A 16917-nucleotide genomic window follows, 5' to 3' on the forward strand; every position below is an offset into this window, starting at 1 on the left:
GACACCATGTAAGCTTTTAAAGTGATTTTAACCCCTCAGATCGATGTGCATTATCTCTGACCATAAATATTGGAGCCTGCAGCGGCACAGCTGATCAGCACTGGATAAGGAAGTGTTCTCATAGTCTAGCACTGCAGATATTGCATATGTACTGTGAACCATACAAAGATATTACTTTTCTCTGCCAATGCTCTGTATAGAGTCATATCTGGGTATTTTGTATTTTGCTAGGTATCCTCTGCACGACCTGAAGAGGCAAAAGTGAGACAGGAAGATATATCCAAAATCCTGAACAGCGCAGCTAAAGTTCAAGTCAAACAAGACACTATTGATTCCCGATTATTCACCCTGAAAAGGTAATCTGCTTTAAAGCTGTAGCTGTAGACTTCGTCAACCCAACCCAATGTGGATATCATAGATGAGTTACATTTAGAAGAGTCGCTAAGAATGATCAGTTCTCCTTGTGGCAGGTGCAGCTCGGTCCTGTAATACATGGGTGGAACTGTGTGCGATGGCTGTGGTGCTGCCATTTTAAAAGGGAGGGTTGCTGTTTTTTTGTGTTTTCTTCTGGTAATTGAAAGCTGTTTCAGGGATTTTTTTTTTTTCGATTGTTTACGTGTTCCTCAAGGGGACTTGAACATTCAGTTGCTACTACACAGTGCTACCGAAGTTGCCCAATGCATTATTTAATCTGTCAGTGTTTGACTGACAGTTAATGTATCAGGCCCAGCCCCTGGCATTAACTGTTTGGCTTTCATGTCTGCCATATTCCTTAGCCTTTGGTAGGAATCTGGTTTCCATAATAACCTGTGGACACCCTGTGGTAGCACTGCAAGGGTGCCTAAAGACTGTCAAAGGGAGCCATATCCCATTATCTAACTCCTCACTTGCTATCACTATTCACAGTGGAATCTGAGAGTTAAAGTACTGAGATCAGTGTGGTGTATGGTCTCAGCACATACATCAGGAGCCTGTTTGTATTGCAGCCGGCTCTTGTTGCGGATGGCATGGGCACACCTTTTTAGCCCGTATCATCCATCAGACATAACTGTACCCATCCATTTCTGGGAAGGGGTTACTGTTTTGTTCTCTGATCTTAAGCTTTTGTGAAACTGATAAATGACATACATGCGATAACTGTGAACTCGCTGCTGGTAGTCTCTCCTACACCCCAGTCATCCCAGAGTCACTGAATCTTGGAGTTAAAAAGTGTTCATCTACGGCTTTCTCTTCACAACTGCAATACTCTTAAAGGGGTAAGGGTAATTTCACATTAGCGTTTTTTTTGCGCTGCGCATCGTGCGCAATAGAAATGCATGCAAAAAACGCAACATGCGTTTTTGCATGCGTTTGCGTTTTTTATGCGCATTCGTTCTCTTGGGGTTAAAACCAATGTCCACACATTTTTACGCCGAAAACGCAGATGAACGCATGTCCATGCACACGTTTGCATTCCCATAGACTGTAATGCGTTATTTTGTTGCATGCCGTGCGCAAGTGTGCGCATGCGTTTTTTTTAATGCCTTTCGGCGAACTCAAAAATGCAACAGGTTGCGTCTGGCGCGCCTAGGCGCACACCTTGAAAAAACGCATGCGCACGAAATCGCATACGAACACGTGCAAACGCAAGACCATGCGCACGCCATGTTAAATATAGGTGCGCATGATGCGCTTCGCAAAAAAACGCTAAACGTGAAAAAAGCCAAATACAGTTTCAGCCTAATGTATAGTTGTGCAGTATACAGTGGGTACGGAAAGTATACAGACCTCTTTAAATTTTTCACTCTGTTTCTTTGCAGCCATTTGGTAAATTCAAAAAAGTTCATTTTTTTCTCATTAATGTACACTCTGCACCCCATCTTGACTGAAAAAAGCAGAAATGTAGAAATTATTGTAAATTTATTAAAAAAAGAAAAACTGAAATATTACATGGTCATAAGTATTCAGACCCTTTGCTCAGTATGGAGTAGAAGCACCCTTTTGAGCTAGTATAGCCATGAATCTTCTTGGGAATGATGCAACAAGTTTTTCACATCTGGATTTGGGGATCCTCTGCCATTCTTCCTTGCAGATCCTTTCCAGTTCCGCCAGGTTGGATAGTGAATGTTGGTGGACAGCCATTTTCAGGTCTCTCCAGAGATGCTCAATTGGGTTTAGGTCAGGGCTCTGGCTGGGCCAGTCAAGAATGGTCACAGAGTTGTTCTGAAGCCACTCCTTTGTTATTTTAGCTGTGTGCTTAGGGAAGGTGAACCTTTGGCCAAGTCTGAGGGCCAGAGCACTCTGGAAGAGGTTTTCATGCAGGATATCTCTGTCCTTGGCCGCATTCATGTTTCCTTCAATTGCAACCAGTCGTCCTGTCCCTGCAGCTGAAAAACACCCTTGTAGCATGATGCTGCCAACACCATGTTTCACTGTTGGGATTGTACTGGGCAGGTGATGAGCAGTGCCTGGTTTTCTCCACACATACCGCTTAGAATTATCACCAGAAAGTTATATCTTCAGCTCATCTGACCAGAGAATCTTATTTCTCATAGTCTGGGGAGTCCTTCATGAGTTTTTTAGCAAACTCTAAGTGGGCTTTCATATGTCTGGCCACTCTGCCATAAAGGCCCGACTGGTGAGAGGGCTGCTGTGATAGTTGACTTTGTGAAACTTTCTCCCTACTGCATCTGTGGAGCTCAGCCATAGTGATCTTGGGGTTCTTCTTTACCTCTCTGACTAAGGCTCTTCTCCCTCGATTGCTCAATTTGGAAGGATGGCCAGGTCTAGGAAGACTTCTGGTGGTCCCAAACTTCTTCCATTTAAGGATTATGGAGGGGGGCGTGGCCTAGCATTCCATGTGAGCAGACTGCTTTCAGGACTCCTCTGCTGTAATCCTGATTTTATACAGTTAAAAGTGCCTCCAGATTAAAAGGAACTGCCTTTTACCGGTGGCGGAAGATCACAGGAACCGGCCTTGACGTACGTTGTAACTGAGGACTGCGGCAATGATGAGAAAAAGGCAGAGGGACTCGGGAGCAGGAGCATGGAGCCAGGTCCATGATGGTGCTGACAGTGTGGAGGCAGTAGAGAAATACGGTGCAACTAATGCAGCATACATAAAGTGGCTTGAAATTGCTGCTAAACTTTAAAGATTTGATTGGGTGGACGGAGCAGCACAGGAGATGGCTGAAGGGGGTGAGGAGGAGATCGGGGAGAAACTGGATGTAGAAGATCTAGAGGATTATGCAGCACAGGATGGGCCAGAGGGAGAGTAGAGAAGGCAGGATCAGGGATAGGCATAAACAGGGAAAAGGTGGCCGGAAATTGACATAATTTGGGAACTATGTGAAAGAGTTTGGAATGGTAGACCTGTGGAAGGTAAGGAATGAGGATGTGGTGTGTTACTCCTGCTACTCTACTAATGGATCTCTCTTGCGAATTGATTTGGTGCTAAGTAATGAGTTGTTGGCACAATTAGCTTGTGGAGTGGAATATCTTCCGGGAGTGATCTCGGACCATAAACCTCTGGAGCTACTTATTAAAAAGATGGGGGGGTTTCTAGACGGGAGTGGTGGAGGCTCCATCCACTATGGCTGGAACATATTAATATGGAAGCAATAAAGTGTGAGTTGGACAAATATTGGCAGATCAATGAAGGTTGTGCTCAGGGCTGTGGAGTCGGAGTCGTGGAGTCGGAGTCGGTGCTCATTTTGGTGGAGTCGGAGTTGGAGTCGGTATAAAATGGACCGACTCCGACTCCTAAAATATATAATAAATTGGGTACAGTAATTCAATGCAGGATGTGCTGAATATTTTTTCATTGGAGTTTGGGAAAGTTATGAAATGTCCTATAAATGGCTGTTCTATTCCTGATCTAAGGCTACATTCACACACAGCGTTTTTCCTGTGTTTTTTGAGGATACGTTTTTCAGCTGCAAAAGTTGATCATCTTTTTAAAAAACTGCATCACCTGAAAGGTTTTTGAGCTCATAGATAATGTTACTCAATAGCAAAAGCAGATTAGAAATCTGCTCTATCTATCCATTTATCCATATCTGTCTATCCATATCGTATCTGTACCAAAAAGAATGAAAACCGGGTAGTACACCAATATATATTCTGTTCTATCTAAATATCTTGATTATTGGATCCTAAAAATGATTAAATGTCTGAGGTTCACATTGTACTACAATAAATTTTTCACTTAAATATAAGCAATATGTGTGGGAGTCGGAGTCGTGGAGTCGGAGTCGGAGTTGGAGTCGGTGTAAGGGAAATTGAGGAGTCGGAGTCGCAGGTTTGGCTTACCGACTCCACAGCCCTGGTTGTGCTGACAGGCGAGTGGTGAGTGATGCCATGAAGTCATATTTGAGGGGTCTTCTGGTTCGAGAAATTTCTAGATATAAGTCTAAAACTAGATCGGAAGACAGGGCAGTGATGGAGGCTGTGGAAAGGGAACTGATGGTGAACCCATCAGTGGAGAGTCAGAACGGGCTAAAGCAAGCTCAGGGGGGAGTCAACGAACTATACATAGAGTGTAGAGAGTAAAAGAGCTTTCCAGAAGGCACAATTCTACCATGAGGGTAAAAAGGTGGGGCATTTTCTATCAGTAGTGGCGGCAGCACAGAGGGAATCCTGATTTGTATACAAGCTGAAGAGGGGATGGAGGTGGTGGATACAGATGATTATACTGGTAGATTTTAGACGGTTTTATGAGAAGCTATATTCTTCTGAGTCAAGAGCCTCATCAGCAGAGATGGAGCGGCAGGACTCCCTAGGGTTGCAGAGAGTGACAGGAGGAGACTGGAAGAGCCTGTAACACAAGATGAGTTGAAACTGCTATAATGTCTATGACAAATAGGGCTCCGGGGGCAGACTGACTCCCGGGTGAGATCTGTAAACGGTTGAGATGGAAGCACCTAGACTAAAGGTGGTCTTTGTGGAGGTTTTGGGGTGTGGTGCACTGCCGTTGTCCATGAGGGAGCCTGTGGTAGTGGTCATCCCTAAGGAAGGTAGAGACCTGAGGTTTGTCCTACGGGCCCATTTCGCTGCTGACGGCGGATGTAAAAATTCTGACCCACCGATAAACGAGTGTGGTGCAAGATCTTGTCCATCCCGATCAATCCGTATTTATGCCGAATAGATCTACAGCAATAAACATATGTAGACTCTTCCTTAATCTGCAGCTGCCATTGCATAACGAGGGTCATAGGGTGGTAGTGTCGTTGGATGCACGTAAAGCAGTCAACAGTATTGAATGGAGCTATCTTTGGAAGGTGTTGGCGTGCTTGGGATTTGGACCAACCTTCATATCATGGATACGGCTGGTGTACACATCCCCAACTGCTAGGATCAGGGTTAATGCGCAGGCATCCAGACATTTCGCTCTTCATAGGGGGACCAGACAGGGATGTCCACTGTCTCCGCTGCTTTTTGCGCAGACAATTAGGAAGGCAGCCTCAGTCAGGGGGTTTGAATATGGACCTATTGAGGAAAAAACAGCTTTATATGCAGATGATGTGCTGCTTTTCCTGGAAGACCCTGATGAGTCCTTGTGATGAGCATCCTTTGGAGATTTGGGTCTGTGTCGGGCCTGGTAATTAAGAGAAATCTAACATTCTAGCTATGGACTGTAGTTGTGAAGACCTTAGGATAGAGGGGGTTGGTAGTAGGTTGGCGGTTGTGCAGCAGTTCAGGTATCTGGGCATTTTGGTATCGCACCTGCTCTCGAGCGATCTAGACCTGAATCTGATCCCGCTACTGGGTAAGTTCAGAAGCAAAGTGGGGGTGTGGTGTAAATTACATCTATCAGTAGTAGGAAGGACAAATCTGATTAAAATGGTGCTGGTGCCCCAGGTGTTGTACGTGCTTGCACAATGCCTCCATGTGGTTACCTAAGCTGTGGTTCCGTACAATCAATTCTATATTTAGGGATCTTGTGTGGGGGGAAAAAACAGCCGAGGATTAGAATGGAACTGTTAGAGGCGCAAAGATGAGGGGGGCTGGCACTCCCAAGCCCGTGGATTTATTATCTAGCAGCTCAGGACCAACAGCTGAGGGGATGGAGAGAGACAGAGGGCAGGGGTTCGACTTGGCGGATATTGACTCAGGAGCTGGGGAGAAACTCATTTGTTCAAGGACTGGAGGCAGGTAGTTTTATGAAACTGGGACTGTCATGCCCCAGTCTAGCCCTGGTACACAAGGTGTGGGAGGAGATTAAAAGGATTAAGGGAGTGGAGGCCCTGACTAACTTTTCCCCTATTGTGGCAAAATGAAAAACTGCCGGAGTTTGACAAAATGGGGAAATTTAAAAACTGGAAGAGGAAAGGAATTCAATACATGGCCCAATTACAGGACTCGCAAGGACTAGTGACTTTTGAGGAACTACAGGAGGAATGAGTTATCGGAGATCTGTAGATTCCATTGTAGACCTCTGTCACGCTTACATAGCACAGAGTAAGACGGTTTCTATGAGGGTCCAAAAAGACATATTGGTGGACTATGTGTGTAGTGATGGGGGAACAAAAGAAGTTATGTCAGGTATTTATAAGGAATTAATGCACACCTTTTTCGGTCAATTACCCGATCAAGGCTAAAGAGAAGAGGGAAGACTAATTGGGGCTGATAGAGATAAGAGGGAGGCGATTATGGAATACATACCCTAATTGTCACTGAGCAAGCCAGGTAGTCTCTCACAAATATGTGCTCCATAGAGTGTACAGGACCCCTGAAAGACTAGGGAAGGACTGAGACAGACTTCTGGATGCCCTCATTGTCAGGCTGATGGGGCCGGGATCTTACCCATGTTGTTGCAGTGCTCCATACTGGACCCATGTTGGATAGCGGTTATTAACACTATAGAGGGAGTGTATGACTGTAGAATTGAGAGGGATCCTGTGGTTTGTATTTTAGGTTATGTGGAGAAGATTCAGGTTCAAAATCAGATCAAATTGGCGATATCTAGATTGTTAAACATTGCACATAAATTAGTAGCCAGGCGTTGGATAAATGAAGAACCACCAATAGTACAAGAATTTATTAGACAATCAGACTTTAGGCTATGTGCCCACAGTAGCGTTTTATACCTGACACAAAACCGGACTCCTTCCCAGAAAACTCTCGTTTTTTTACGTGCGTTTTTGATGCGTTTTTTTCCGCGCGTCTTCTGGACCATAGGAAATAGCTAAAAACGCGGACTAAGCCTCAAAATTAATGAACATGCTGCATTTTTAGCCGCTAAGCGTTTCCTTAGCGGTAAAAAACGCATCCATTGGCACAAAAAGGCCAAAAAGCATTAAAATGATTGGGAAGCTTCGTTTAAGCTTTTTTGAAGCGGTTTGACCCCTAAAAACGCTTCAAAAACGCTTAAACACTACTGTGGGCACACAGCCTTAAAGTAAATATGGAAAAAGGTATTGATGCCAAAAGAAAAAGGGAAAAGCGTTCAGTGGATTGTGGACATCGTGGTTGGAGAGACGATGATCCCGAAAGGAGGAAGTACTTGAGTATTTGTTGCTGATGTTTCTGTAAGGGGGGGGGGGTGATGCGCTGTAATTGAAAATGTGACCTTGTTGGACATTATAATGTCTGGACTGGAGGCCACTGTTCTCTTAGGAACCTTGAGTACTGCAGAAATTCTTTTGTAACCTTGACCAGATGTGTCATCCTACAAAAAGCAAGAAGGAGCAATAGCTCACAAGGAAAATAAAGTAAACTGAGTCAAAATAATTAAGTAAAATATACGAATAATGTTTATTAATCAACAACTCCCACACAAATGGTATGGTCGTAAATAGCCCCAAACACAAAAACAGGACGAGAGTAGAAGGAGTAAAGGAACCAGGCAGCACTGGTCATACTGAACTTCTCATGCTCATTTATAGTATGTAAAAAACGCACTGAGCACCCCAACAAATGTATAGGCCAACCTACAGGAGACAGGACACAAACAAGCTTAAATCCTAAATCGGTCCATGTGGACAAAATGGTCAATGTAGCAAATAGTGCCCATAGCTGCCAGAGACTAAAGTGCCGCTCATAGTTCATAAAGAAGCTATTTCTTACCCATGTGGGAGAGAGGTTTAAGACCAGTCCATGCACACCGAAGCCCAGACACACGTTTTGCATGGTATTGCTTCCTGCTAAAATAACTGATTGCTCAGTTTGGCTGGTCGGCCAAGTCTAGGAAGACTTCTGGTGGTCCCAAACTTCTTCCATTTAAGGATTATGGAGGCCACTGTGCTCTTAGGAACCTTGAGTACTGCAGAAATTCTTTTGTAACCTTGACCAGATGTGTGCCTTGTGCCACAATTGTCTCTGAGCTCCTTGGCCAGTTCCTTTGACCTCATGATTCTCATTTGGTCTGACATGCACTTTGAGCTGTGAGGTCTTATATAGACAGGTGTGTGCCTTTACAAATCAAGTCCTATCAGTTTAATTAAACACAGCTGGACACCAGTGAAGGAGTAGAACCAGCTCAAGGAGGATCACAAGGAAATGGACAGCATGTCACTTAAGGCTGAGTTCACACGTAGCGTTTTTTTCGCGTTTCCGCGGCGGTTTTAACTGTGCGATTTTGCCGCGAAAACGCGAAAAATAAGCATTCCTATGGGATTCCGCAATGCTGTGCTAATGCTGCGGTTTTTACCGTGGCGGAATCGCTTCGCGGTAAAAACCGCAGCATGCTCATTAATTTGCGGAATCGCGGCGATCCCGCACCCATAGGAATGCATTGTTCCGCTTATTTCCCGCATGTGGCTGTGCACACCATGCGGAAAGTAAGCAGAACATTTGCGGATGGTACCCACGGTCCGGAGGAGAGGAGACTGTCCTCCGGGCTTTGGGTACCATATACCTGTAAAAAAAAAAGAATTTAAAAATAAAAAATATTGTTATTCTCACCCTCCGGCGTCCCACGCAGCCTTCCCGCTTCTCTTCATGCTCTCGTTCCCAGTAGTCCTTTGCGAAAATGCTCGCAATGACGGCCGTTCTCGCGGGATCGCGAAGTCTCGCGGTCATCGCGAATTACCGCGAGACGTCGCGATCCCGCGAGAACTGACGTCATCGCGGGCATTTTCGCAAAGGATTACTGGGAACGGATGCGCGGGACGTCGGAGGGTGAGAATAACACCATTTTTAATTTTTTTTTTACATCCTATCTTTTACTACTGATGCCGCATAGGCGGCCTCAGTAGTAAAAAGTTGGTCACACTGTCAAACACTGTGTTTGACGAGTGTGACCAACCTGTCAATCAGTTCTCCAAGCGATGCTACAGATCGCTTGGAAAACGCTAGCATTCTGCAAGCTAATTACGCTTGCAAAATGCTAGTTTTTCCGCGGGAAAATCGCGGGAATTTAAAATGCGATTTTCCCGCGGACTGGAATTCCGGAATTCTCGCGGTAATTTCCGCGAGAGTTCCGTTACGTGTGCACTTAGCCTAAATGTCTGAGCAAAGGGTCTGAATACTTGGGACCATGTGATATTTAAAGGGAATCTATCACCCCTTTTTTCGAATATGAGCTGCCGACACCGACATCAGGGGCTTATCTACGGCAGCTCATATTCGAAAAAAGAGGTGACAGATTCCCTTAAGTTTTTCTTTTTTAATACATTTGCAAAAATGTCTACATCTCCTGTTTTTTTTTTTTTTTTTTTTTTTTTTTTTTTTATAAAGTCAAGATGGGGTGCAGAGTGTACATTAAACGAGGAAAAAAATGAACTTTTTTGAATTTACCAAATGGCTGCAATGAAACGAAGAGTGAAAAATTTAAAGTGGTCTAAATACTTTCCGTACTCACTGTACAATTTATCAGTTCTTCACAAATTTCAATAGTGTTTTCCTCTTTCAGGAAAGTGTTATTTTACAGTATTTTGGGTCCAAACTTGTGACCTGAGCTCAGTGGTGATGCGTGGCTTCAGCATGACTTCACTGCTGCAGCCAAAACACAAGGACTGGAACAGCAGCAGTGCGAGTACCTGCTTTGTTTTAGGTATTTTACAGCTTTTTGGACCACTTTCCAGTTAGTGGACAACTCCTTTTTAAGTTTTGTGCCTGCACTGAGAGTGGTTGCTTTTGTGCTAAAGCAGTGCACGGTTTTCTCATTGCTTGGAGGGGCAGCTCTGTTGACTTGTTCTCATGGTGACCATGGGTGAAATCACATTTTAAAGGGGTTGTTCACTACATTCTAGAATGCCCGCATCCGATTTAAACCTTGTAAAGAAGTACTTTTGTAAATAGCTCTTGTTGCCATCTGTGCCTGTAAGCAGCGCTATCGCTGACCTCTCACTCAGCATCACGTGACCCCCGGCCGCAGCCACCTTCCTTGTTCTCACAGCAGCCCTTCATGTAGGTGTCCTCAGAGTAGTTCCGTCTCATGTATGTGCCTTCTGATGCCCCCTGGTTGTGGTAACTATATACATATCACTCCTGTGCTTTCTTTGCTTAGCTAAATTGTCCATTCTTTTTGGCTTCTTGTACCTGGAGAAATAGAACTGAACGCGAGAAGTGGAAGCAGCAACAAATGTTTGCTTGCTTTGCTACGAACTGAGGCAACCGGGCTTGTATCTGCATGACAAAATACCTTTGTGTACCTGGTTTATACAGTTAGGTCCATATATATTTGGACAGAGACAACATTTTTCTAATTTTGGTTCTAGACATTACCACAATGAATTTTAAACAAAATTCAGATGCAGTTGAAGTTCAGACTTTCAGCTTTCATTTGAGGGTATCCATATTAAAATTGGATGAAGGGTTTAGGAGTTTCAGCTCCTTAACATGTGCCACCCTGTTTTAAAGGGACCAAAAGTAATTGGCAGATTAAATAAAATGTTCATTTCTAGTACTTGGTTGAAAACCCTTTGTTGGCAATGACTGCCTGAAGTCTGGAACTCATGGACATCACCAGACGCTGTGTTTCCTCCTTTTTGATGCTCTGTCAGGCCTTCACTGCGGTGGTTTTCAGTTGCTGTTTTTTTGTGGGCCTTTCTGTCTGAAGTTTAGTCTTTAACAAGTGAAATGCATGCTCAATTGGGCAGGGCTGCGGAGTCGTGGAGTCGGAGTCGGTGCTCATTTTGGTGGAGTTGGAGTCGGTATAAAATGGACCGACTCCGACTCCTAAAATATATAATAAATTGGGTACAGTAGTTCAATGCAGAATATGCTGAATATTTTTTCATAGAAATTTGGGAAAGTTATGAAATGTCCTATAAATGACTGTTCTATTCCTGATCTAAGGCTACATTCACACACAGCGTTTTTCCTGCATTTTTTGAGGATACGTTTTTCAGTTGCAAAAGCAGATCAGCTTTTTAAAAAACCGCATCACCTGAAAGGTTTTTGAGCTCATAGATAATGTTTTCAATAGCAAAAGCAGATTAGAAATCTGCTCTATCTACAGTGCCTACAAGTAGTATTCAACCCCCTGCAGACTTTGCAGGTTTGATAAGATGCAAATAAATAAGTTAGAGCCTTCAAACTTCACACAAGAGCAGGATTTATTAACAGATGCATAAATCTTACAAACCAAAAAGTTATGTTGCTCAGTTAAATTTTAATACATTTTAAGCATACAAGTGTCGGTCAATTATTATTCAACCCCTAGGTTTAATATTTTGTGGAATAACCCTTGTTTGCAATTACAGCTAATAATCGTCTTTTATAAGACCTGATCAGGCCGGCACAGGTCTCGAGTTATCTTGGCCCACTCCTCCATGCAGATCTTCTCCAAGTTATCTAGGTTCTTTGGGTGTCTCATGTGGACTTTAATCTTGAGCTCCTTCCACAAGTTTTCAATTGGGTTAAGGTCAGGAGACTGACTAGGCCACTCCAACACCTTGATTTTTTGCCTCTTGAACCAGGCCTTGGTTTTCTTGGCTGTGTGCTTTGGGTCGTTGTCTTGTTGGAAGATGAAATGACGACCCATCTTAAGATCCTTGATGGAGGAGCGGAGGTTCTTGGCCAAAATCTCCAGGTAGGCCGTGCTATCCATCTTCCCATGGATGCGGACCAGATGGCCAGGCCCCTTGGCTGAGAAACAGCCCCACAGCATGATGCTGCCACCACCATGCTTGACTGTAGGGATGGTATTCTTGGGGTCGTATGCAGTGCCATCCAGTCTCCAAACGTCACGTGTGTGGTTGGCACCAAAGATCTCGATCTTGGTCTCATCAGACCAGAGAACCTTGAACCAGTCTGTCTCAGAGTCCTCCAAGTGATCATGAGCAAACTGTAGACGAGCCTTGACATGACGCTTTGAAAGTAAAGGTACCTTACGGGCTCGTCTGGAATGGAGACCATTGCGGTGGAGTACGTTACTTATGGTATTGACTGAAACCAATGTCCCCACTGCCATGAGATCTTCCCGGAGCTCCTTCCTTGTTGTCCTTGGGTTAGCCTTGACTCTTCGGACAAGCCTGGCCTCGGCACGGGAGGAAACTTTCAAAGGCTGTCCAGGCCGTGGAAGGCTAACAGTAGTTCCATAAGCCTTCCACTTCCGGATGATGCTCCCAACAGTGGAGACAGGTAGGCCCAACTCCTTGGAAAGGGTTTTGTACCCCTTGCCAGCCTTGTGACCCTCCACGATCTTGTCTCTGATGGCCTTGGAATGCTCCTTTGTCTTTCCTATGTTGACCATGTATGAGTGCTGTTCACAAGTTGGGGGAGGGTCTTAAATAGTCAGAAAAGGCTGGAAAAAGAGATAATTAATCCAAACATGTGAAGCTCGTTGTTCTTTGTGCCTGAAATACTTCTTAATACTTTAGGGGAACCAAACAGAATTCTGGTGGTTTGAGGGGTTGAATAATAAATGACCCTCTGAATAAACTTTTCACAATTTAAAAAAAAATTAAACAAAGAAATAACATTCTTTTTTGCTGCAGTGCATTTCACACTTCCAGGCTGATCTACAGTCCAAATGTCACAATGCCAAGTTAATTCCGAATGTGTAAACCTGCTAAATCTGCAGGGGGTTGAATACTACTTGTAGGCACTGTATATATCCATTTATCCATATCTGTCTATCCATATCATATCTGTACCAAAAAGAATGAAAGCCGGATAGCACACAGACTAACACACCTTTTTTTAGCACCAGTCAGGTACACCTCATAGCTGCCCAAAAGGACACCCAGGACAGGCATTGCTCGTCTTCAGTAACATCAACATCAACTGATAGTTGGAATAAATAGATTGCATTCATCACCACATCTTCTTAAGGTGCAGGCTTTATTTTCAAGTGTAGGGGTGTGCAGTATGAGGTTCTGCAGCAGCTGAGGTGTGCAGTATGAAATTCTGCGGAACAGTATGAGATTCTGCCCCCCCCCCCTAGGTTTGATCCTGGCTACGCCCATAGTGTGAATGTAGCCTGAGGATCTGGGCTTTATCTTAGCCGAGATAAGTCAGAGAGTGTGTATGTATGTATGTATGTGTGTGTGTGTGTGTATATGTGTGTGTGTGTGTGTGTGTGTATATACACAGTACAGACCAAAAGTTTGGACATACCTTCTCAATCAAAGCGTTTTCTTTATTTTCATGACTATGAAAATTGTAGATTCACTCTGAAGGCATCAAAACAATGAATTAACACATGTAGAATTATATAATTAACAAAAAAGTGTGAAACAACTGAAAAATACTGTATGTCTTATATTCTAGGTTCTTCAAAGTAGCCACCTTTTGCTTTGATTTCTGCTTTGCACAGTCTTGGTATACTCTTGATGACCTTCAAGAGGTAGTCACCGGAAATGTTTTTCACTTCACAGGTGTGCCCTGTCAGGTTTAATAAGTGGGATTTCTTGCCTTATAAATGAGGTTGGGACCATCAGTTGTGTTGTGCAGAAGTCTGGTGGATACACAGCTGATAGTCCTACTGAATAGACTGTTAGAATTTATATTATGGCAAGAAAAAAGCAGCTGAGTAAAGAAAAATGAGTGGCCATCATTACTTTAAGAAATGAAGGTTAGTCAGTCCGAAAAATTGGGAAAACTTTGAAAGTGTCCCCAAGTGCATTGGCAAAAACCATCAAGCGCTACAAAGAAACTGGCTCACATGAGGACCGCCCCAGGAAAGGAAGACCAAGAGTCACCTCTGCTGCGGAGGATAAGTTCATCCTATTCACCAGCCTCAGAAATCGCAGGTTAACAGCAGCTCAGAATAGAGATCAGGTCAATGCCACACAGAGTTCTAGCAGCAGACACATCTCTACAACAACTGTTAAGAGGAGACTTTGTGCAGCAGGCCTTCATGGTAAAATAGCTGCTAGGAAACCACTGCTAAGGACAGACAACAAGCAGAAGAGACTTGTTTGGGCTAGAGAACACAAGGATTGGACATTAGACCAGTGGAAATCTGTGCTTTGGTCTGATGAGTCCAAATTTGAGATCTTTGGTTCCAACCACCATGTCTTTGTGCGACGCAGAAAAGGTGAACGGATGGATTCTACATGCCTGGTTGCCACCGTGAAGCATGGAGGAGGTGGTGTGATGGTGTGGGGGTGCTTTGCTGGTGACACTGTTGGGGATTTATTCAAAATTGAAGGCATACTGAACCAGCATGGCTACCACAGCATCTTGCAGCGGCATGCTATTCCATCCGGTTTGTGTTTAGTTGGACCATCATTTATTTTTCAACAGGACAATGGCCTCAAACACACCTCCAGGCTGTGTAAGGGCTATCTGACCAAGAAGGAGAGTGATGGGGTGCTACGCCAGATGACCGGGCCTCCACAGTCACTAGACCTGAGCCCAGTCGAGATGGTTTGGGGTGAGCAGGACCGCAGAGTGAAGGCAAAAGGGCCAACAAGTGCTAAGCATCTCTGGGAACTCCTTCAAGACCGTTGGAAGACCATTTCTGGTGACTACCACTTGAAGCTCATCAAGAGAATGCCAAGAGTGTGCAAAGCAGTAATCAAAGCAAAAGGTGGCTACTTTGAAGAATCTAGAATATAAGACATATTTTAAGTTGTTTCACACTTTAATTATATAATTCCTCATGTGTAAATTCATTGTTTTGATGCCTTCAGAATGAATCTACAATTTTCATAGTCATGAAAATAAAGAAAACTCTTTGGATGAGAAGGTGTGTCCAAACTTTGGTCTGTACCGTATACATGTACATGTATAGAGTGTATTACATATTTACAATTTATTACAGTTTTTTGTGTTCTAAAGTTGTATTCCAATAAATAGATATTATGTTCTATCTAAATATCTTGATATTGGATCATAGAAATGATTAAATGTCTGATGTTTACATTGTACTACAATACATTTTTCACTTAAATATAAGCAATATATGTGGGAGTTGGAGTCGGAATCGTGGAGTCGGAGTTGGTGTAAGGGAAATCGAGGAGTCTGAGTCGCATGTTTGGCTTAGCGACTCCACAGCCCTGCAATTGGGTTGAGATCAGGTGACTGACTTGGCCATTCAAGAATATTCCACTTCTTTGCTTTAATAAACTCCTGGGTTGCTTTGGTCGTCGTTTCATACTACAGATGGACAATGACCCAAAACATAAAACCAATCAGTTTGGCTGCATTTGGCTGGATCTGATCACACAGTATGGCTCTGAATACCTCAGAATTCATTCGGCTGCTTCTGTCCTGTGTCACATCATCAATAAACACTAGTGACCCAGTGCCACTGGCAGCCATGCATGCCCAAGCCATCACACTGCCTCCGCCGTGTTTTACAGATGATTTGGTATGCTTTGGATCATGAGCTGTACCATGCCGTCACCATACTTTTCTCTTTCCATCATTCTGGTAGAGGTTGATCTTGGTTTCATCTGTCCAAAGAATGTTCTTCCAGAACTGTGCTGGCTTTTTTAATGTTTTTTTTTTTTTTTAGCAAAGTCCAGTCTAGCCTTTTTATTCTTGATGCTTATGAGTGGCTTGCACCGTGCAGTGAACCCTCTGTATTTACTTTTATGCAGTCTTCTCTTTAGGCTGAGTTCACACGTCGCGTTTTTTTCGCGTTTCCGCGGCAGTTTTAACCGCGCGATTTTGCCGCGAAAACGCGAAAAATAAGCATCTCATGCATTCCTATGGGATGCCGCAATGCTGTGCTAATGCTGCGGTTTTTACCGCGGCGGAATCGCTTCGCGGTAAAAACCGCAGCATGCTCATTAATTTGCGGAATCGCGGCGATCCCGCACCCATAGGAATGCATTGTTCCGCTTATTTCCCGCATGTGGCTGTGCACACCATGCGGAAAGTAAACAGAACAATTGCGGTCCGGAGGAGAGGAGACTGTCCTCCGGGCTTTGGGTACCATATCCCTGTAAAAAAAAGAATTTAAAATAAAAAATATTGTTATTCTCACCCTCCGACGTCCTGCGCAGCCTTCCCGCTTCTCTTCACACTCTCGTTCCCAGTAGTCCTTTGCGAAAATGCTCGCGATGACGTCCGTTCTCGCGGGATCGCGAAGTCTCGCGGTCATTCGCGCGACGTCATCGCGAATTACCGCGAGACGTCGCGATCCCGCGAGAACTGACGTCATCGCAGGCATTTTCGCAAAGGACTACTGGGAACGGATGCGCGGGACGTCGGAGGGTAAGAATAACACCATTTTTTTTTTTTTTTTTACATTCTATCTTTTACTATTGATGCTGCATAGGCGGCCTCAGTAGTAAAAAGTTGGTCACACTCGTCAAACACTATGTTTGACGAGTGTGACCAACCTGTCAATCAGTTCTTCAAGCGATGCTACAGATCGCTTGGAGAACGCTAGCATTTTGCAAGCTAATTACGCTTGCAAAATGCTAGTTTTTCCGCGGGAATTTAAAATGCGATTTTCCCGCGGACTGGAATTCCGGATTTCTCGCGGTAATTTCCGCGAGAGTTCCGGTACGTGTGCACTTAGCCTTATGGTAGATCTGGATATTGATACACCTACCTCCTGGAGAGTGTTGTTCACTTGGTTGGCTGTTGTGA

At 44.1% G+C, this 16917-nt stretch overlaps 1 protein-coding gene across 1 annotated transcript in view; it reads left to right on the forward strand.

Moving 5' to 3' along the window:
* HSF2 (heat shock transcription factor 2) overlaps window positions 1-16917 on the forward strand; it is a 99914-nt gene that overhangs the window by 14334 nt on the left and 68663 nt on the right. The window contains exon 4 of the mRNA XM_073575736.1: window positions 232-356. Within this exon, the coding sequence (XP_073431837.1) occupies window positions 232-356 (125 nt within the window). The remainder of the gene's footprint in view (window positions 1-231; window positions 357-16917) is intronic.

The sequence above is a fragment of the Dendrobates tinctorius genome, unplaced genomic scaffold (genome assembly GCF_039654945.1).
Source record: "Dendrobates tinctorius isolate UK_male_01 unplaced genomic scaffold, ASM3965494v1 ptg000046l, whole genome shotgun sequence".
Lineage (NCBI taxonomy): Eukaryota > Metazoa > Chordata > Amphibia > Anura > Dendrobatidae > Dendrobates > Dendrobates tinctorius.